Source organism: Anoplopoma fimbria, chromosome 8, assembly GCF_027596085.1.
Source record: "Anoplopoma fimbria isolate UVic2021 breed Golden Eagle Sablefish chromosome 8, Afim_UVic_2022, whole genome shotgun sequence".
NCBI lineage: Eukaryota > Metazoa > Chordata > Actinopteri > Perciformes > Anoplopomatidae > Anoplopoma > Anoplopoma fimbria.
The window spans coordinates 22,628,395-22,650,716 of NC_072456.1; the positions used below are offsets into that span (position 1 = coordinate 22,628,395).

Below are 22,322 nucleotides of genomic sequence, written 5' to 3' on the forward strand. Positions count from 1 at the left end.
TTCTTGGGGAAATTGTGTATTAAGTTAATCATTTATTTATAAGTGGGACCAATAAAAAGCCACCTGAGGCCTCTTGAAGTACAAACCAGCCTGGTGGCTTAAAAAGATGAATGTACTTCAAAGTAATGGATCAAAACACAATTACACAGAAGGAATTAGCATTTCTCTTTAAAATGTTACTTGTTTGAGAGTTTCATGATTTTTTTTCTTTAAAGCTTCAAAAACCAAGAGTTCAAAAGTACAGAAAAAACATCAATTCATCATCGAGGAGACCTGAGAGCACAAAAAACTATGTAGTTATAGAGGGAGGATGTTATGAATTTTCCATGTTACGGTTAAGAAAGAAGACAAACCTGACAAAATAGAACAAGACAACAGCAGTGTTTTCTGAGCTTTTTCATTTTTATATATTTATTTTATTACTGTGGTTTGTCACCACCTGATAAATTTTCCTTTTTCTGAAATGCACATGAAAATGAATAACGATTGAATCAAAACTCACTCACATTTTGGGAAATATGCTCATTTATTTTGATTTGCAGAGAGATAGATTGACACCACACTCATGTCCGCATGTTAAATGGCTTAGCTTAGCGCAATGACTTCAAAACGGGGAAACATCTGGTTATCAAATTTCTGTTTAAAGGTAGCAAAACCAGTCAAAATATTCCATCTAATCCCAGAGCTTCTGCACCAGTATGAAACCCCACCAACACCAGCATGACCACGACAAATCAATCGGGAGAAATGCTGCAATAGTTTGAGCGTGAAAATCAAAAAATCGCCATGATCTTGCCAGTGAGGCACAGAGTTCAGAATCACCACTTCTTTCCGTTCCACCCAAAATCTCACCCTCACATCCTCTCTGAGCTCGCTGCCATGCAGACAGGTAGAATGAGGTCACCGCCCGTAATCACCGTTTGATCAGAGCTACTGATGTCATGCATTGGCAGTTGGTGAGTTTTTTTTGACTTGGTGGCATGGATCTGCTGCTGGGAAGTCAGCAGCACAGCATAACACATGATAAAGAAAAGCTAGAGGGAGAATAGCAAACAACCTCAGCAGGGAGGATGAGACGGAGAAGAGCCACAGGAGGTGAAGCTTTATGTGGAGGAGCAGCAGCTAAGCAGCGTCAGTGAATATAAACGCTGAGATTTGAATAAGGTACCGAGTTAGAGCGTCTTGCCGGGGCTCGTCTATTGAGTTTTCATAAAAGACGCATTATGTAATCGTTATTGCTTCATTATCTGATGGAGGAAGGTTCCAAAGGGCAAAAAAAAAAAAAAAAAAAAGAAAAAGCTCTATAATTACTCCACAAGATGATTTTGAAACTTCAGCTCTGAAAGGCAGATCGATGAGAGGACATGTTTAATAAAAACACAGAGTGAGTTCCATGGTGGAATCGTCATATTGCTGCTCACTGATCTCTCTCACTGTTTGTGTGTGTTTGTCATTGACTCCCAGTGTCTGCACTCCAGGAATCCCCCTAATGATGTGATCACTCAAAGGGAGTTCTGGCATTACCGTAATTTAAATTTTACCTTTTTTTTTTCTGTTGTGAGTTATTTTGTGCAAAGTTTTGTTTTTGAAATGCAACAGTTATTGTTCAATAGGATGAAGAAAGACAATTATGATGTATACTACAAGGTGTGTTGTGAAATACTGTACAAATTATTGAAATAATTGAAAGTTTTTGCTATGCTATTGATGTGACTCCAGCAATAGCAATATCAATTGGTCGGTTGGTCCAGTACTTTGGTAAGGCACCTGTTATGTGTATGAATGCTTATTAGCATATTTGCTAATTTATTGCCAGTTTTATACAGCTGTTCATTAACATGCTCTGTCCCAATCTACTTAATAAATAAATATTGGTTGAACATGTTTTGCACAGACATTCGTGGTACCTCGACAATGAATCCTGCTAACTCTGGTTATCCTCTGACGTTTCCTCTATCGCTGCCAGCAGTTTGAAGCTTGTAATTTTAAGTGAACAGCTACAGAAAAGATTGGCATGAAATTAGCTACAGAAATTCATGTTCCCCTCAGGACATATCATTATTATTTTGATGTATTTCATTTACATTACAGTCATCTAGCAGACGCTTTTAACCAAAGCAATCAGTAGTATATTACATATCATTCACCCATTCACACACTGATGACAGGCTACCATGCAAGGTGCCACCATCAGACTCTAACTAACATTCATTCTCAGTCCACACCGATGGCAAGCCTTCGGGAGCAAGTTGGGGTTAAGTGTTTTGCCCAAGGACACATCGACTGCCGAAGCCGGGTATCGAACCACCGACCCTCTGAATGGAGAACTACCTTGCTCTCCACTACGCCACAGCATGTTCTGATTTGTTTTCGGTGACCAAATACCTGCTAAACTAATGACATTCCCATGAGCCTCAGCTGTACTTTGTCTTCAGTGCTAATTAGCAAATGTTAGAATGTTAACACGTTGAATTAAGATGGTGAATATGTTAAACATCACCTGCTATCAACATGTTATTATTGTGAGCATGTTAGCATTTCACTCAAACCACGTCCGTCCCCAAATCCCTTTCTTTTCATGTTATTGCATTTTATATGTTGAGTTAGATAAAGTCATGACAAATAAGATGAGAAGTCAGACAATTTAAAATGTGTTTTGCAAGGTTATGTACTTGGTTTGTTGTCAATAATATCGCAGTCAAATGTATTTCCATCTGCATTTTAACAAGAACTACACATAAAATTGCTGCTTGTTGGAACTGCTCTGCCTCAATTTCAGCAATTTCTAGGCACAAACAAACAAAACATTATATTCCAGGTGAATTATCTCCCAAACACAGATTTTATCAAGTTGAATAACAGCTACCCAACAGAATAAACACAGAATATTGTGGCTGTCAAGTGTTTGTTGGGCTGAGACGCATAAACACCAAGAGAACACTGTACCGCCGTGCACGGGCCTTCACTTGTGCCTCAGAAAACACTGCCTTCAAACTATAAGGTCAGAAGTCTGACAGCACAGTGAAATATTAATCTGAAGGTGTCTGGATGGACTCAGGTAGGTACTTGACTTACTACAACACATACCTTTTTCATTAATTGACTATATGTCAGACCATTTTCCAATTCCTCGGGGGGGCGGTTCTTTTTTAAAGTAATGGATGGTTGCCATCCTTGTGCGGTGATGAGAGCCCTGCAGGGAAAATAAAAGCTAAACATGCATAATGAATGAATTGGATAGACACGATCCCCGTTGTTGTTGTTGACAAGTTCATATGACATTTGACAGAACGCTATTAATTCCCCATTTGAACGCTACTCCCCACCGTGCTTCATATTCCATAAATCAGAAATGAGGGTCAGATGGCAACATATTCATGAATTGAAAGTTGTGGGGAAGAAAATATGTTAATGAGCCCCTGAAAACAACACCAAACTGAGATTTACAGATGCTGAAGACGAAATGCCAATCATTACAGTAAATGCCAGTCTGACAAGAGCTGTAACAGTGCAAGACCCCACAGACGGCAGGCATAATTTAAAACAAAAATCCCACTAAACACTGATTTCCGCTGATATAAAACTAATGACAATCGCCAGATTATAATAATATGGACTATAGTCTGGCTACGGCACAATTACTTAGCTGACAGATGTGACATTTGGTGGCTGTCACTTTTATTTTGGTACTTGAACATGGTTGTCTTTCAGTGAAGATGTTCATTGGTACATGTATATTAATGAGTGTACTGTGTTGCTCCATCAGTATTGGTGCTTTTATCTCTGTTTACAACCATTAGAATAGTTTTAATAATATATTATTTTTCGAAACTGTATTACTAAAGGATTTCAGGCAGCTCAGCTCATCTTTTTTATAAAAATAGAATTGTGCTAAAACGACCTTGAGGACGTACTTTTGTTTTTGCGTATGCTTTTATCAAAGCCTTACAATACATTTGTGTGTCTTGAAGCTTGTTTAGCCCATGCAATCATACGAAGGAGGGGAAAAAACAACTCACCTGAGCAATTCACACTGCCTCTGCCAAGCCAAATACCAGTCAAGGTCTGGGTCTGAGAGGCTATTAGCATATCAGATCAGCAACGCGACAACAGGCTCATTTTGCATAAACTCCCTTGTGTGAGTTAAGGTCGACATCAAGGCTGTACGAATAGCTCTGATCTGAGATCTGTTTGTCATGTTTTTTTAAAGAGAGAGCCTGTTGTGGGAGGCTTTGTTAGCTGGGAGAAACATGAAAAGAGAGAAGAAAAAGGACATTTTTGTTAGAGTTAGTTTGTTCATTTAACGAACGAAGAACATAGATGCAACAGTGTGAAGGAAATATTTGTAACGGTGGCCTTTATGGGTTACTCTATTAATCCTTTCTTTATTCTTATTCTTTTACTTAATTCATGATATATTTGCTGCATCTTTCAATTTCTTTCATTATGGACTTTTACTTGAATAGCGACTTTCTAGTCCTACAAGCACTCAAAACCTTTACCATACATATCATTCATCCATTCACACTCATTCCTGCAAAGGCCTGAAACCATGCTAGCTAGCAACAAAGCTAGCTGGCCTCTAGCAAGCGAATCAACATCCATTGATGGTAATGATGTAATGATGTCCTCACATGGCCGCAACTGTAATCAGACTTGACTGCAGAGCGGCGGCAAAAGTGTTGACAGAGCTAATAGTGCTTGTCTGAGGGGGAACCTGAGGTAAGGTGTTATCAACTGTGACCGCAGTATAAGCGCAGTGCAGAGCGGCGGCCATGAGCTAGCATAGCGTGTCAACAAAGCACAGAGAAGGAGCAACTGCATTCTCTGCTCGGGTTAACAATACTACACTATAACTTTACATATAGCCAATTGTACATATATCACTTTTTTCTATATGTATTTAATGAAGACATACAGGGTGGCTTGTTAATACCAGCAAGAATACAATAATATGTCTGTCAGTACAGGTATTACTGAAAATAAGTTTCTAAGTCAATTCTTTGATCAACAGATAATTAAGACTAATGTGACTTTCATTGTGTGTCGTTTCATTATAAAAACAAAAAACACTTAGAAAGTAAAGGAATAGCTTAGCTTTGCTGGTATAAACGTTTCAATAATAGGTTTTGCTTACTTCACTTTATGTCATACCGTCATACATTTTTTTTGCAGTTATCATATCTTTGGGATCTTATCGTTTGCGAGGGATATTTGTCATACAATTTATGGACTATAAGATAATCCTTTATTAGTCCCGCAGCGGGGAAATTTGCAATATAATAATAATATAAAAGTCTCAAATGATAAAAGTCCAAAGCACTGCCATAAAAGCACTGTCAAGAAATGACATGAAAAATACAGTCCACAGTCTTTACCATGCGGTGGGATGTGACGTCAGCTCTCTGATGCATTTTGTCAGAAAGTAGAACTTGTCTTCCACAAGCCAAAAATGGCAGCAGCATTAAACAGTTTTGACACACAAAGTCAACACTGATGATATCAGCAAAGTTAGTGATTGTGTTGTCCTTATATAAACTGCTGCTATCACAAAATGTGTCACAGTCCATAGCAGTATATCAGTAAAGTTTCAGTTTCCCATTGAGATGCATCAGCCTCTAGGCAAAAATATATCACATTTACTTGAGCAGAAACATATCTGGCACAATAAACCGGTGGGAATACATCATTCTAAAAATAAGGACACATGCATACTGCACCTTTAAACTTCTTATTTTATTTAGCTACATTTATTTTGTTTTCAAAGTGTTTTTTTTTTTTATTAAATTCCTTTTTCTAATACTTAAAAAATTGCCTACATAAAAGAATGTACTTGGATTCAATTCTTCCAGGATATGAAGAAAAGGAAGTTAAAAAAAATAAAGTGGACGCTTTAACTTTTAACAAAGTTACAGTTACTCACTTACTTACTGACTGTGATTGTTGTTTGTGTTAGTCCTGTGTGCCATTGTGTTTGTGTGTGTGTGTGTGTGTGTGTGTGTGTGTGTGTGTGTGTGTGTGTGTGTGTGTGTGTGTGTGTGTGTGTGTGTGTGTGTGTGTGTGTGTGTGTGTGTGTGTGTGTGTGTGTGTGTGTGTGTGTGTGTGTGTGTGTAGTCTGAAGTTACCATTTGAAACCCTGTTTGAGTTTCCTATAATATTCCTAAGGGCATAAATGAACCGTTTGTTGCTAAAACTTTCTGCTGCAGTCTCTGACTTTCACTTTAGGCTTTCTCTTTTCTAGCCACAAGCAGCACTGCAGCTCAAAGCAGCTGAGCTTCTCAAAAGAAAAGCTGAGCACCAAGTGTGGCGTATTTAGAATTCAATTGTAAGCTAGGTATTGCTGAGGTTGTCAATTGTGGTTTTAAGCCTCTAATGTTTACAGGTAATGAGAGCACTTAATTCCTTCGGCGCCAAAGAACTCTTAGACAAGCCCATGAGCCTCATTCAGCTCATTTATTGTGGTTCACTGGTCTGTATGACTGGAATTGGACAATATGGTTGCATGGTGTCGAGTAAAAAAAATGGGTTAGCTAGAACTAAAGCAGAGAAGCAACTGGTGAAGAGAGTCATCTTCAGCTAAAACACCCAAAGGAGTTAGAGGATCAAACAATAGCCAAAAGGTGAGTTAATATTGGACTTTTATATCATAAGTGAGAAACATACCTGGATGTTTAGGCAATGGTTTGCAAACATGTTAGCCATGGGAACACAAGGAGGTGGTAGGACAACATAGCAGTATTGTGCTGTGGTCATTGATGCAACTTTAATCAGTCTCACTATCTATTCCAGTAAGCAATGTGCTATTCGTATTAGTTGTTGCACTTACTGTATTCGTATCAGTTCGCTGCACTTATTGAATCCGTATTCGTTTACTGCACTTATCCTATTCGTAGTAGTTTGTAGCACTTATTATATTCGTATTAGTCTGTTGCAATTATTGTTTTCGTAGTAATTTGCTTCTGCACTATACTTTTGCTCTGGTTTATGCTTTAAGATGCTTGTTTAAGAAAGGAGATGCACTTATGACTTCTGGTGACTAGTAGTTCTCTTGAATACCTATGTTGAATACACTTCCTGTAAGTCGCTTTGGATAAAAACGTCTGCTAAATGACTGTAATGTAATGTAATGTAAATGCTGTGGGTCATATGTCTTTTATTGGGTTGTTTTGTTGAATAGATTTTTTCATAAGATTGGGCCCACCTCTCTTTAACAAAGTGAGTCAGCTTCACAGTATTCTCAGCTTCTCCAGGTTGTAAAAACTACTCTTGCACAAACAGTGTCTATGGGGCTCTTCTGTCATACACACCCTACACCATTGCTAACCAGCCACTGTCGCCTAGCAACCTCAACCAGGTGTGTGAATGTTTTTGTATTGATTATTTTGGCCTTCTTGATATAATTTGCATATGAAAGATGCACGTCTGTTTGCATTCACCTCGGTTAAGAAAGGATGCTCTGAACAAAGAGATGCTTGCAGAAAAAGCTTCGCACTGAAGATCAGGTTCATTATATCCTCAAACATGTCATCTTGCAGGAGGGAGTCTCTGCCCCATGCAGAGAGGAGTCCTTGCTTAGGGCTGGCCCGCAAACATGCTGCAGGGACTTCTTCTCCCGGCTGAATGGGATTGTTTGGATGGTCTGGGAATCAACCACTGCAGTGCTTGAGGGGTTTTTCTGCTCAAAAAGACATCTGGGTTGCTTTGATCTCTCATCACAACAAGTTGCTTTGTGCCAGTAAAATAAATGTTAGGGTTATTTTTACATTTTTGGATGCAGTATGAAAACTGAAGCACCTTTAAATATTAATGTCTGATAGAAGTTGAAGACAGTCTACATAATAATTAAATATGATGTTGTCGTGCTCACAAAATAACTTCTAATATTAACAATAAAATAAACTACTACTGGCTTAAAAAACAACATGGCTACAAAAATGATAAACTGCTGGTTACAAGCTTTTTATTAGTCCCACAATGGGGAAATTCGGTTCTCTGCATTCGACCCATCCCGGAGGAGCAGTGGGCTGCAATGAAGCGCCCGGGGAGCAATTTTGGGGTTAGGTGTCTCGCTCAAGGACACCTCGGCATGTTGCCTGTAGAGGCATCATGATATTAACAATAATTACCTTAGTGGAGGGAATGCTCTGCCTCATGTTGTGCTAAATAGTAAAAAAATAAAAAATCCTTTATTAGTTCATTTTAACAAGGAAAGATGAGCTTCATGCTTCCATTTATCTTAGAATGCAGGATAACACAGAATAGATACTGTAATTTGCACTGTTGCAAATGTAGATTCACTTTGTAATTTGAAAATACGTGATTCCACTGCTTACGTTGTCTATTCATTTGCAATGCTGAACTACTGACAGGTTGTAGTTAGAATAAAGAAAATGGGGGATTTTCAACATCAGCAAGCACTTTCTTTACGGTCACTCTTTTAGGAGTCCATAATCTCACCTGGTTATTAAAGGAAAGACATCGAGGGTCAGTGTAATAATGTGAAATTGATTGACCTGGGTGGCGGCATGTTGTATTTTCTTCTATTTAGATTTTATTCACTTTAAATGTATTTTTTATTTACTCTTGCCATTTTGATTTTCTGTTACTTCTGTTATCACAGTATGTGTTATTCATGCAGGAATTTAAGTAATCACAAATACGCTTTCCTGAATGAACGATGAATTCTATAGAAATATTGAAAGCAGGAAAACATGCTGTCAGATTTCGACACATGTGTGGGAGGAGTGTTCAAAGCACCTTTCCTCAATGCCTCTCCTTGAGTCCTAAACACAGCAGGTGTTCAGTGAACCTGAAGAACAGCCTCGTGTCAATAATGCCCAAACTCACCAGATCCAAAAAACTTCACAACTGCATTTGTTATTAAATACCATAACTGTTACACCACATTATGATAGAGGCCTTCCTATGCATGTACGTTGGTATTTCAAAGTTTCCCAGCTGATTTTCATTAACACGCATACAGTGTGCCAAAGCAGAGAGATAACAAGCCGACTAGGAGGCCAAATATCCAGAGCTATCTACTAAGCCCTGCTTGTTTGGCTGGCAGGTTCTGTATGGGGGTGATTTCCGTCTTTATGGATTATTAAATCACGAATGTTATATTTAAGACACAGCTTTAGGGGAACTGGCAATCATTTATTACAGTTTAGTCATTATTTAGACACCTTACATGAGTGGTGTCCTTACATGAGTGGAAGGATCTGAGGAGGACATCACAGTGGAACACAGCTTCCATCTGCTGGTGAGAAAATGTAAGTACAAAATAAACCATGGATCAAGAGTCACTGATATTTTTCTTATATGTTAATGTGCTGCAGTGGTGGGAAGAAAAATCTGGGTTTAGTGAAAATTTAGATTTCATATCTAGAGTATAATGCTACTACTGTATTGTGTGCTTTCCAGTATTCTGGTACTAATTTGTAATATATATATTTCTTTAAATGGTCAGAGATATGCTGGATGTTTGAACACACTATTCTGCATTTTCTGTTCAGCCAGAAACCTTTCCATGATGGGAAAGACAAGCCAGGGAAGCGAGACTGTACACAGGAGCTTGAACAACATGTAGTCTGTTTATGTGATATGGACATTGTAATAATACCAAAACAGCAGCAACTCAGATCACAGCAGTGACTCAGATTAGCAAGAAAGAAAAGATTGCTCAGCAGGCTGGCCATTTATCTCGCTCGTACAACAAAACCGCAACAATCACAGCGTGCGATGGGATTCTCTCAGAAGCCGTGTTCTGGATGATAACAATGTATCTTCAACATGTGGAAAATTGGCTCGTCATTGCTTATCATTCCTGCCCTTCTCTAATCCTGCAACTCACTTGCTGCTCAGCAACAGAACTGGTGGAGGAGAATATTTTTTCTGCTTCAATTACACAGATCTTCCTCTTAAGTAAAAGTAGAAACACCACTAGGTACAAATACGTTAAAGTAATGCGTTGAAAAAGTAAAAGTTCAAAAATATTAACAACAAAATATACTTTAAGTACCAAAAGTAAAAATATTCATTATGTAGAATGGCCCATTTCAGAATGATATTAATGGATTATAATTATTGACTCCCTAATGTGTATTAATGATGCAGCTGGTAGAGATGGGGCTAATTTTATTTTGACATGCTACTGGAGCTTGTGAATTTTCCCTCGGGGCTCATTTAAGTGTTTTATTATCTATCATCATTTATTTGTCTGTTGTGTTTTGTATTATTTATCTGAATGTGCATTCAAATCTAGGAACTGAAGTTATCAAATAAATGTAGAGGAGTGGAACGTGCAATACTTAGTGGAGTAAAATTATAAAGTAGAAATGGAATTACTCAATTGATTTTACGAGTACCTCGAACTCTAGTACAATTCTTGAGTAAATGTGCTTAGTTACTTTCCACCACTGCAAATCAGCCAGCTGCCATGACTCAACAAGAATCAAACAATATGTAAAGGCTGGAATAACTGTGATTTTTAAAAAATATTTTAATCAGTCATAAGAAATGATTTGATATTTAAGGGTATTTTTTAAACACATTTTAAGAAAGCTGCACTTATATATAATTATATAATTCCTCTAGTGAGGTTCAAGTCTAAGATTTCCATAAAGAACATCATATTTAATCTCTAGAGGATGGAGAAAGGTCAGTGTATTCATGTTTCAGCACATGATTACTAAGACAGTGAGTCCAGAAAGAAAGAGTCATCTTCCCTTTCTCACCTAATGACTACATCTGTGTTGTAACTGGAATTAAAAATGTGAGATTGGGGTGATCAAATGCTTGAATAGTTTACATGCTTATAAATTCACATCTGTCTGTTGATTAATTACACTCCACAAAAAGAGAATGTATTCATAAATCACATATATGAGCTCCTTTAATGGTTGCAAAAGGATATAAAAAAAAAAAAACACCAAGAAAGACAAAGCTCTGATCGATAGCGAAGAGCTCTACACTTCTCTTAGTCCAGGTTCCTTATTGAGGAAAAAAAGGTGCGGTACAAGAACTCCACAGCTCAGCCTGCTCTTATCACATCTCATCAGCCTGTTGAGTCAGCGGCCCATAAAACTGTCTCCAGCGTGATATGCCATCATCACACCACACCCTCATTTTCCTGAATAACACCTCACAGTCCAACGAGCATGCTTTGCAATGCACATCCAGAGTGCAACGGTGAATTAGGCACTGGGGGACACCTCCAACTCTTACCGCTTATTAAACCCCGACTACACTTTTCAGAACTTCACCATGCCAGCCCAAGCAGAGAAGAAGCTTCCCCCCCTTAACGGTAAAAGTCTTGTTTCCTCAAGCTCCTCATTCTGTTGCTGGTTTTAACTCCCGACTGGATGGCATATGGCTAAGTTAAATTGTGCCTTGTTGCTGTGTTTGCACAATATGCAAGTGAGTTTCTGGATGTGGGGAATAATGTTGAATTTGGGTAATTAGGAAGTGTGTGTGTGTGAGAATGTGTGTGTGTGTCTGCCTGTCTTGACTGTATGTCTACAAGTGCACACAGAATGCAAAAATGGATCCCCTGGCTGCCTTTGTCTCCCTCTGGACCTTCCAGACTTCCCTAAGCTGAACAGATCCAGCCCCGGCTGCCTCCATCTAGAGGGTCCAGACTGGTTAACAAGCAGCAGAATAAACGGCCCAGCCAGTTAAATTGTATGTAACTTTTTAGTTCGCACTAATAGTGTGACCTTTATTGATTTCTTGTCTCCGCTTTCAGCTTGGCGCAACACTAATGGCATTGGTCAATAAAAAACCATGAAGTGGAAGTTCTCAATACCCCTCCCCCCCCCCGTGTTTGACCACATCCCTAAAAATAGCCGCTCAGCCTCCCTCGGAGTCCGGATAGAGCCGGGTGTGCCATGACAGCTCGGCGCTCTTACTCAACATGAGCTGCACTGCGTCTCCGTTTGTTTCCCCTCTGCAGATGTAAGAGGGCCAACGTGCTGAGCCGTCCACCCAAAACACGTCTACTTTTGTTAACCCCCCCCCGTACCCTGCCAACTGCCATTCAGGTAGTCCGGGCCCACATTCAGCGAGGTACCCTGCCTCTAATGATCAATACATTTAGAACACGATGAGCAGAGCATAAAGCAACACTGAGACTTGGGCCGATCGGAAAACAAAACAGCAGTTTCAGCTATCACGCACGGCACCCTGGGATCTACTTCCTTTAAGAACATATTTCTGTGCAGCCACCACCCACTGTTTCATTGACCGGTCATGTCAATGTGCACCCCTGCCTGCTGATGTCTCTCCCTCTACACTCTTGGCATTTATCGAGCTTTGCAGAAAGAAATATTATGAGCACGGTGTTCAATAGCTGAAATGATCGTCCTCCCAGTGAAAACAACCATCTGCTCTGGAAAGCCCATCTCTCTCTCTCTCTCTCTCTCACTCTCACTCTCTCTTTCCAAACTTCTCAAACCCTGAACTTTGTTGACAATCTGTTTCCCTCTGCATGCCGAGGCCCTTCGGATGTGGGCCTTTCGCTTGCTTCAAAGGCGACATTGCCGAATTCAGAGCAAACGGAGGCAGCTGAAGGCGATTCTCTCACCCGGTGATGCATCCACTCGTGAGTCAAAGTTCTGGGATGGGGGACCCCCCGCGGTGCCGCTGCTCCACAATGAGGGAAGCAGCAGCCAGCAGCAGCTCGTATTGATTCACCTCGCAGCCTTGAGCCTGCTGTCACAGACAGTATATATCACTTTATTTAATCCACTGTTAAATAGGCTGTAATTAGAAATCTGTCCAGCCGATGCGTTTTAGTTAAAAGGCTGCTTTGTGGCTAAGTTGTAAACCAAACTATTCTTCCCTGTTGTGTATCAGTTGTGTCAGTGTTCTTCTTCTTTCAGTTAACAGTTAAATTATGATTTTGTTTTAATGATGGATTTGGATCTGAGTGCTATTGACAGTGTCTGCAAAGAGAAGGCAAATGATGCAAATAACCCCTCTCTTGGGGGATTAGCCTGCCTGCTATTTGAAAAGTACTTACAGTAAGTCCGCTAATTGTGGTTAATGTTTACCGGTCCCTTGACTCAATCTAATGACAGATTGCAGATACCATTCACTCAGAAAGATAGTGCACTTGTTGCTTGCAGCTGCATTTACTGTACAACTTGCAAGATCTTCTGTGGTATATTTATACTGTATTTGTATTGCGAAAACCTTTTAAAAAAATGACACACAAACAGTGTATCTTTAAGTTAAGAAAGGACATTTTAACATAATATTGGTTTGGTCTTTTAAACTTTGGAATGCATGCAAACCTGTTAGACATAATATTGGTAAGAGAGCTTAAAAAAAACTCTAAAAGAGGGAATAAAAAGCATGCATTATTAAAACCTGTATTTCTAATACAGCTACGTATATCAGTTAAAGTTAATGATGCAAGAAAAATTTAATTTTCAGATTGTAGTTTCCATATTGTAATATTTTTTTCTTTTATTTGGGATTCTCAAGAGACACAAATAAGTATCCAAATGTTGTTGCTGTAAAGCCTCTTGATAAACTCATAAAGGAGCAGTTGCCTGATTTCTGTGCAGCTAACCCTCTGTATTTATTACATTAGATATAAACATACACACCAGCTTTTATCATGCAGACTTGGGAACTGATGGATTACTACTTGCAGACTTTCACAGTTTTTAACTTTGTGAGACTTTTCCCCTTTTCTCCACCACATTCCAGATGGAAACATTGCACCATTTTACTTCATTTATCCACAAAGTTTCAATTAAACTCCATCCAACCACGGCAGCAACTTTGCAGATTTCACTCCACTATATGTCAGCGTTTTGCTTTACTTAACTACTTCGTCAGACTCAGCAGGACCCACGCAGCTCACATCGAAATACTGCCACATTAACACATCAATCATTTATGAAAGACCGTAGTCTGTTCACATGACTGCCAACACTTGTTTACTTTAATTTGAGTACTTTCTGTTTAATTAAGGGCTTTTAGTTTTACTACCAGGCCTTGTCATGAAAGCCATTTAACAACGCACAGGTGTAAACAATAAACTTTACGTCGGCTGCTGTGGCCTAACTGGGACACTCAAATAGAAAGGATCCATCGTTAATGTTATTAGTACCACCTGTGATTTTCCTGCTGTACGATGAGTCAAACTGTCTGCTGAGGAAAAGGGCAAAAGGATATTTCGGTTAAAAGTATAAAAATACAATTAATTCAATTCAATTCAATTCAGTTTATTTTGTATAGCCCAGAATCACAAATTACAAATTTGCCTCAGAGGGCTTTACAATCTGTGCACATGCGACATCCTCTGTCCTTCCCTCACATCGGCACAGGAAAAACTCCCCTAAAAAAACCCTTTAACAGGGAGAAAAAAGGAAGAAACCTATGGGAGAACGACAGAGGAGGGATCCTTCTCCCAGGATGGACAGAATGCAATAGATGTCATGTGTACAGAATGAACAGCATAACAGAGATACAACACATTCAATGTATATGACATAAATGATTCATATAATAAGACTACTTATAATAACAGCAGCAATTATTACAGTAGAATTATAGCCATGAAAATAGGGATAGTAATATTAAAAGTATTTGCTGCAGGCCTTCTTCCAGCACTGTTTAGATGGAAAAGGTTTTAAAAACATGCTCAGTCATTTTCAAAAAAAAAAAAAAATAAAGTTGGTCAGAGCCCCCCCACATTTCAGACAATCCTGGCTTCCACTTTTACGTTGAAGTTCTCTGTACCGGCCGCTGGGTGTCGCTCCAGAGCGTCTAATATCGCTCCTGTGCGCTTCTTCCAGCACCATCACCCCACCTCCCCTCTTCTGCCTTGTACTGTGTGTGTGTGTGTGTGTGTGTGTGTGTGTGTGTGTGTGTGTGTGTGTGTGTGTGTGTGTGTGTGTGTGTGTGTGTGTCGGATAGAAAGTCAGCCTGGTTTCCAGCTGAGTGCTTGCTCTCTCACAGTGTGTGTGTGTGAGTGTGTGAGTGTGTGTGTGTGAGAGAGAGAGAGAGAGAGAGAGAGAGAGAGAGAGTGTGTGTGTGTGTTGTCATTATTATCCACTCTGCTCCCAGCTCAGAATGGCCAGATTCACTCAGACTGAAACAAGAAGGCAGCACCATCCACAGCAGCAGCCCCAGCCGCTCACTCCAGCCTGGTTTACACCGGACCGGGGGCTCCACCGACCCAACCACCACTGCTCCTCCTCCCTCATCAGCACCAGTACCCTCAGATCACATCTCCGAAACCCATGAACGGGTCAGAACCCATTTCAATTCATCCGGAGAGCGGCAACATGAAAGACCAAGATGCCATTAAGCTGTTTATCGGGCAGATACCGCGGAACTTGGAGGAGAAAGACCTGAAGCCTCTGTTTGAACAGTTTGGGAAAATCCACGAACTGACAGTTCTCAAGGACCGGTACACCGGCATGCACAAAGGTAACGTGTCTGCGAGGCCCATGGAAAGCTGCAGGGGAAAAAAAAAAATGCTTATTATTAATTGTACCTTTATGAATGCATTTGTGTCACTTTCTTTTTTTTTTTTTTTTTTTTTTATTTGATTTTTCACATGTCACAGAATATGTGCATCATATTCTCATCCAGCATTCATGAGATGTGATATTTTGTCCCAATTATGATTGCTTTGTTTATGATTGCTAAAGTTCTTCATATCTTGCATTTATATTTTGATATTTTTGATAAATCCACATTTTCTGGAAAAGCAAAATGGGAGATTTAAAAAAAACCAACAACAACAAATATGAGTATCGCTTGCAGTGTCCCGAACGATGGGGTGACAGTGTGTGTGTGTGTGTGTGTGTGTGTGTGTGTGTGTGTGTGTGTGTGCGTGTGTCATGTTCTTAACACGCTCTTTAAGTGGAGCAGAGGCGCGTGGAAAGGATGTATTTTTAAAGAGCCTTCCCCTGCCAGTCCCATCTTTTTTTTTTTTTTTTTTTTTTTTTTTTTTTTGCAAAAAGGGGGCGGCATCATTTATTCATCCCATCATTTTTTTTTTTTTTTTCTTTAACATCTCCCCCCACTGCGTTGGCTTTGCAAACTCGACACACGGCGAAATCAGTTCAGCACCACCTACGTCTCTCTCCCCACCCACCTCACCCACCCCCCAAAAAAGGGGCGCAAGAGCTGACGCAAGGGGGAGCGACGCTGCACGCAGTGGCAACTTCCAGCATCCATGATGAAGTTGGGTATCAACGGTGTGGGCTAGATCACTGCCTCTGGTGCGGGGGAACCATTTCACAATACGTCACACAGTCAACCCACGCAGTGTAGACGTCATCATCATCATCATCATCACCATCATTTCCATCATCATCATCACTGCTTTCAACCAACTTTGATTTTCCCGACTACATTTGCAAACAGCCAGGTTAGAAAGGAACCAGAAGCACCTGAGAACCCTCGAGGGGTCGTTCTGTTGGTTGAAACCATCTCGGTGACATTTAAGCCTTCAGTAGCATAATTATTGTTTTCATTGTCATCATCATTTTTAACATATGCTACACCATAATCACGATTCAAAAGAGATAAGAACCAGAAACACTGTCACACATTGTCCATCCGCTCATCGTCTACGGGTCAGTGGGTTCCTTCACCCCTGCGTTTCTGAAACCGCCCCATCGATGTCACACACACACACACCAAAAAACACGATTTTCATTTCGCCACACTATAGGTCAAAAAAAAAAAGTCTCTCTCAATTCCACTTTGTATTCCCCATCTTGCACTCCTGCAGAGCAGATGCTGATATGTTGGGGATGTTAGTAATGGAGATAAGCTTTTTATTGCCGTGACATTTCAGAAAAGACAAACGACAATTCTGTGACACTAATGTAAATGCCATTTGCAAACAATAGCCTCTATGACATATAGAATCACCATCAAAAGATATGAAATTTGTTACCATTACAAAGGGTTTTTCCCGCAACTGTCACAAAGCCCTTTTATTGAGGCCAGATGAAACACAGACTTAATATTTGTTTGTCCTTTCCCCATACATTCATCAATAAGACTGACATTATGGGATTGCCTTTAAAAGACACAGTATTGCGACACACAAAAACTTAGAAATAAGATTATGATGAGTTACAGTAACAGAAACCAAGGAAATGGAAAATAAACATCTATATATATAGAGATTTTTATTGTTTATGTGCATCTTTGTGCTGCAGTTAGCCGGTGATTTAAAATATTTGGATCAAAACACGTTCAGGTTTATGAGGGTTCATACTGATGTACTCTATTGTGCTATCATAGCCGCTATTAGCCACATATTTCATAAAGCCACGTCTCTTGAGCGGATATTGTTAGTGTGTAGAAGGGGAGGTCATTGTTTTCAGTGCAGATCTCATTTGGCATTCCTCGGAGTGTGTTTAACGTGCGCATGTGTGTGCATACATCTACTGAAATAACATTGCCCCGTGTTGCATAATGATTGCAGCATTTAGCTCTTAAGTGATTGTCGCCTGATCACAGTGGTGGGGAAAAGACAATTTAGGCTCTTAAACGTATTTTCTATCGACGGAAAACCAATCTTTGTTTAATCCAAGTGAAATATCTGTCAGAATTACAGCTGTGGGATAAATCCAGTAGTTTATTGTTAGTAGTAGCTTAGCATAAATATAGTGAATACTTTGCTCACCTGGATAGTTTTCTAACATTAGAATGTTTTTTTGTCATTGTAGTATCATAATAATGACCGCAAATTATTATTATTATTATAAATCTACATTATATCGTTAATGCTCTAGTGGTTAAGTTAAACAACTGAAAAAAAATCTTTTCATGAAATTTGTAAATAGGATGTTCGGTTTCCAGGTCCCTCGTTAGTTTGAAATGTAAAACTCAAATTGTAAAGAGCAGTGAAACAAAGTGAAATCCTCCTTTTATAAAAGTGTGAAAATAATCCATTGAACTTTAATTCTATTGCATGTCAATCAGGACTTTTGTTGCTGTTTATTCAGTTAAATAAACAACCCAAAAAAATCCAAAATGTTAGCATGTTTACATGTAAAGGCAGATAGATGAGGTCGTTATACATTAACTTACAAACAACAAATACATTTGAAATAAGTGACATTCAGTCAAATGGCTTGAAATGTAATGACTCCAGGCCAAGCAACTAACAAAACATAATTAAACCTTAATGAGACAATGATCTCTGATGAAGTTATTTTATAGTTAATCATGTTAATCAGCAGAAAAAGGATTATGAGTATGGATCCTGATGGTAAAACTGTAATGGCTCCCTCAAACAGGCACATTCAGGCCGATAAAAACATTGATGGACAGAGGGATAAAACACACACACACACACACACACACACACACACACACACACACACACACACACACACACACACACACACACACACACACACACAACATTTTCATCATTCTAAGTGTCGTTCATTTGTAGTCACTGCACTTATTCTGTCATTTAGATTTCCATGTCATCCTCATTGCGCTTTGTGTGTTTATTATTTCCTCTTTTTCTTATGCAACTATTTTTTTTTCTCCCCCCCACCCCTTGGTAATCCATGAGGGAAAACATGGAATTAGTTTGTAAAGCGTGATAATAATGCATGGCCATAATAACTTGACTCAAGAGGATTAGCAAATGTGCATTGTCTGAAGCAGCAGTCTCTGGGGTGATCAGCTGGTTGCCTCCCTAAACAGTGGCTGCCTCTGCCAATTAAAAATTCAGTCTAGTCTGCCTCTTCAAATGATTAATTCTGCCCGCGCTGTCGATGGCCTGCCAATTATTGTCACCCAATTGGTATTAATAGGTGGAGGATTTCCTGATGTTGAATTTATCACAGACTGTGAAAACTTCTCCCGTTTGACTCTAATGAGCTTCCACTTACAGCACATGCAGACGACATGTTTACGCGCATGTGAACCACATGCTTTAATCTGCAGTCTTAGTTTATTCATGTGTTCGGTTTTGCTGTTTCTTGTCCATCTTTGTGTTCGAATTGACAGTCCCGCTTTGCATAAGTGGATCTGTACATGAGAAGCAACCCAACGCTGAGTCTGTTTCAGTGTAGATTTCTGTTGAATCGCTCCATTTGTCTGGACAGATTTTATCCGATGAGTTTGGTTAACTAATCTTCCCCTCGTGCGGTTAAGTAACGTGAGAGAGAAAAGAGGAGGGAGAAAAGATTTCTTTTTCTTTTTTTTTTCTCCTGCAGGTGTGATTCAGCACAGCAGACAGACAGACAGACAGACAGACAGACAAAGCAATCCCCCTACTCTGCTTCAATCTGCCGGCCAGCTCAGCACGGGTATCAATATCAAGCTAGTCTCGGGTGTCATTGTGTTAATGCATTTATAAATGGGCTGAAGATATTGCCGTAGACCCCAGCCAAGCAGAAGCACATTAAATCACAGAATAATCTAATGAAATATTTATTCAGGTTTGTATTTTTTCTCTCCCTCTGAGCTAGTCTGATGGATGGCGTCCCTCTGTGGGTTGCCCTCCCGATGCAAAAAAAAAAAAAAAGAGAAAATGAAGGCAGCAACAGGAATAGGCGGTATATAGCATATGCATCAAACCCCAAATGATATGCTGTTGCTGTAATATGAGACTGCAGTTTTCACATATGAAATGATAACCTGAAAGGCGGCGGCATTGATTAAACTAAGCCCTGCTTTGCCGAAGCCTCTCTCTCCTCTCTGACATGATGGAAGTGAGAGTGCATCCACACGTCTCCATATTGTGTGTGCCTTATGGAAAGTGTCAAAGATCACGGCACTGCTGTAGGACAGCATCCCCCCTGGGGAAACAGATGGGATAAATTCACTTACAGACTATAAACAGAGCTGTAGAAGTGACATGGACGGTACATACGCAACCCTCTGTGATGATATTACCGATTTAACAGACATCAGTGGAGCGTGCAGGCTTTCTGCTAGTGTGACCGGTGTATCGTTGCTAACCACATTAAACAGCTTCATAAAGGTTTTTAAAAAGGATTTCATTCCGTATGTGAACAAGGAAAAAAAACAAGTCTCGCTCTCCTCGCAGTAGTGTGCAGTGATTCGATTTAACAAATCCGGAATAAAATCCTCTGCCAGGGCCAGTGAGCGCAGGGGCCACCGAGCCAAGCTAACGCAGTAACAACGACGCTCGCATCGCAATCTTTAAACGTCTGTAAATATTGTAATAAGCAACAGGGCTTTCCTCATAAAAGATGCAGCAGCTCAACGGGTACTGACAGGCGCTTATGGGCCTTGACTTCAGGATGAGGAGCGCCGCCGCCGCCGCCGCCTCCTCTCTCTCTCTCTCTCTCTCTCTCTCTCTCTATGCTCCACTTTTTTTCCTGTTGGTTTTCCAAGGAGATTGCCAATCTCAGATGCCGGCGAGGCCGCGCTCCGCTGGAGGTTAGTGTCCGCGCGACTCACCTGGCTTTTTTATTCTGTCTCCTGCTCCTTCCTACCCCCCCCCCCCCCCCCCCGCCCCTTAATCCATGCCCGAGAGAGCCTTTCAAATGGATTGATTTCCTGCACCAATGCAACATTCATTATGGCTCGCAGTACATTATGCTTTCAGTATGTTGGAAGTGCCGTTGTTCCGTGACCTTTCTGGAATATATGTTTGCTCTTAATAGGTGCCCGGAGCAGGGACAGATATGAGCAGATGTACTGTGAGGTCTGAGGAAAAACATGGACCCGTTTCATTACCAAGACACTATTTTTTAGGAAACTATACACTTCATCTGTATTTCATTAAATGGACTAAATGAAGCTCTGTGGCAGTTTGTTTCAGATTAAGGACAGTGACATGTTTGGAGGTGTGATTATAATGGCATGTGGGTTGAGGGTTAGAGAAATGAAAAGGTGTTTTCATCACTTGGCTACTCGGAAGTGAATCCATGTGTTGTAGTTACTATGACATAATAATGTTCAAAATATTTTGCAAAAGTATCTCGAAAAAGGACCTATGATCTTTGAAAATGGATTCTACTAAACACTAAACATTTATTCTCGAATTTGTTGGGGAACTTCATTCCGCCTTTTGTTGCAGATGCTAACAGCCTTTTCAAATTTGGGTTGAATTATTTTTGGTCACATTTCTCTTCTAAAGGTAGAGTACCGCCTTCTTGTTCATGCACAAAGGGTCACAGCTACTTCCTCAGTCTAAATAGAGTGATGGAAGCCTATCTATTTTGTATGGGTAGCTTAGCAGAGAGTGCCATTGCCTACAGAGCAGAGTGTACTCTTATGGGGGGGAAGAAAAGCAAGAGAGGAGGGGGGTTGGCAGTTTCTGTTAGAATAGCATGAGCTCTTTAATGTTGTGTTTGAGCCTGGCTGGGCACAGATTCATTTTAGATGGAAAATGAAATAACAAGGGAGAGGGGAGAGAGGAGATTTTAATGCAATGTTTCGTGATAATCCCTCTCCATTTTGGAATGGTTCAGGAGAACTCATGCGATAAAGCCTTGTACAAGCCTGGAAAATAATAAGTTATTTGTCTTGCCTTATAGTACTGTGCCCTTGGAGGACTCACTAACCCCCATGTTTTGGCCAAAAAAACAATCACAGATTAGTCAAGCTGTCACATCTCTCTGATTGCCAAACGGTTGAGCCCTGGATGCTGGCGTGAATGAACAATGCGTAAACGTCGTACACGTATCTGCCGCGCGGAGAGTGCACGTGAAGCTGCGTGGATGTGACTAAGCACCGTCACCCGACCGAATTGGACAGGGAAGGACGGCGCATGTTTCTTTTTTTTCCCCGGCGGGGCCCACAAGGCAAATGACAGACAGACACATGGGTAGAAAACAATGGATGAATGGACAGATGGATAAGTGGAGGGGGGGGTGGGGTGGGGAGATGAAGTGTTTGTCAGAGATGCAGAAACAAATAGCTGCTCTTACCCCAAGGCAGTGGGAGAGGAGAGTGATGGCTCGGCTCGGGACGTGGAGGATCCGTCTGTCAGGTGGAGAGAGAGCCGCTCGGACACCGGAGGGCTGGGGATGGATGGAGGAGGAGCAGGGGCCAAGTCTGGCAGATGTATAAAAATAATCAGCTGAAAATCTTGGGAAAATCCCTCTAGGAACAAATGTAGCACTTATTCCAGTATTACTGCAAAAACTACGACTTCTACCGCGTCTTAAAGGCGTTCTACTATTTTATGGTTATTATTATTCCTATATTACCAATGTAAGCAACAATAAAAAAAACGCTCATTTTAGCTGTAACGTGAGACTAAAAGATGCTAAAGTTGACGACATAGATAATAGCTCCCTCACTGGTGATTATGACAAACAGAATTATCAGCATCAAGAGCG

General features: G+C 40.3%; 1 protein-coding gene across 1 annotated transcript in view; it reads left to right on the forward strand.

Moving 5' to 3' along the window:
• The first annotated feature begins 15,087 nt into the window (after nt 1-15,087).
• Nucleotides 15,088-22,322, forward strand: part of celf5a (cugbp, Elav-like family member 5a) — a 187,559-nt gene continuing 180,324 nt past the window's right edge. Inside the window, 2 exon segments of the mRNA XM_054603544.1 lie at nt 15,088-15,148; nt 15,151-15,447. Of these exon segments, the coding sequence (XP_054459519.1) occupies nt 15,088-15,148; nt 15,151-15,447 (358 nt within the window).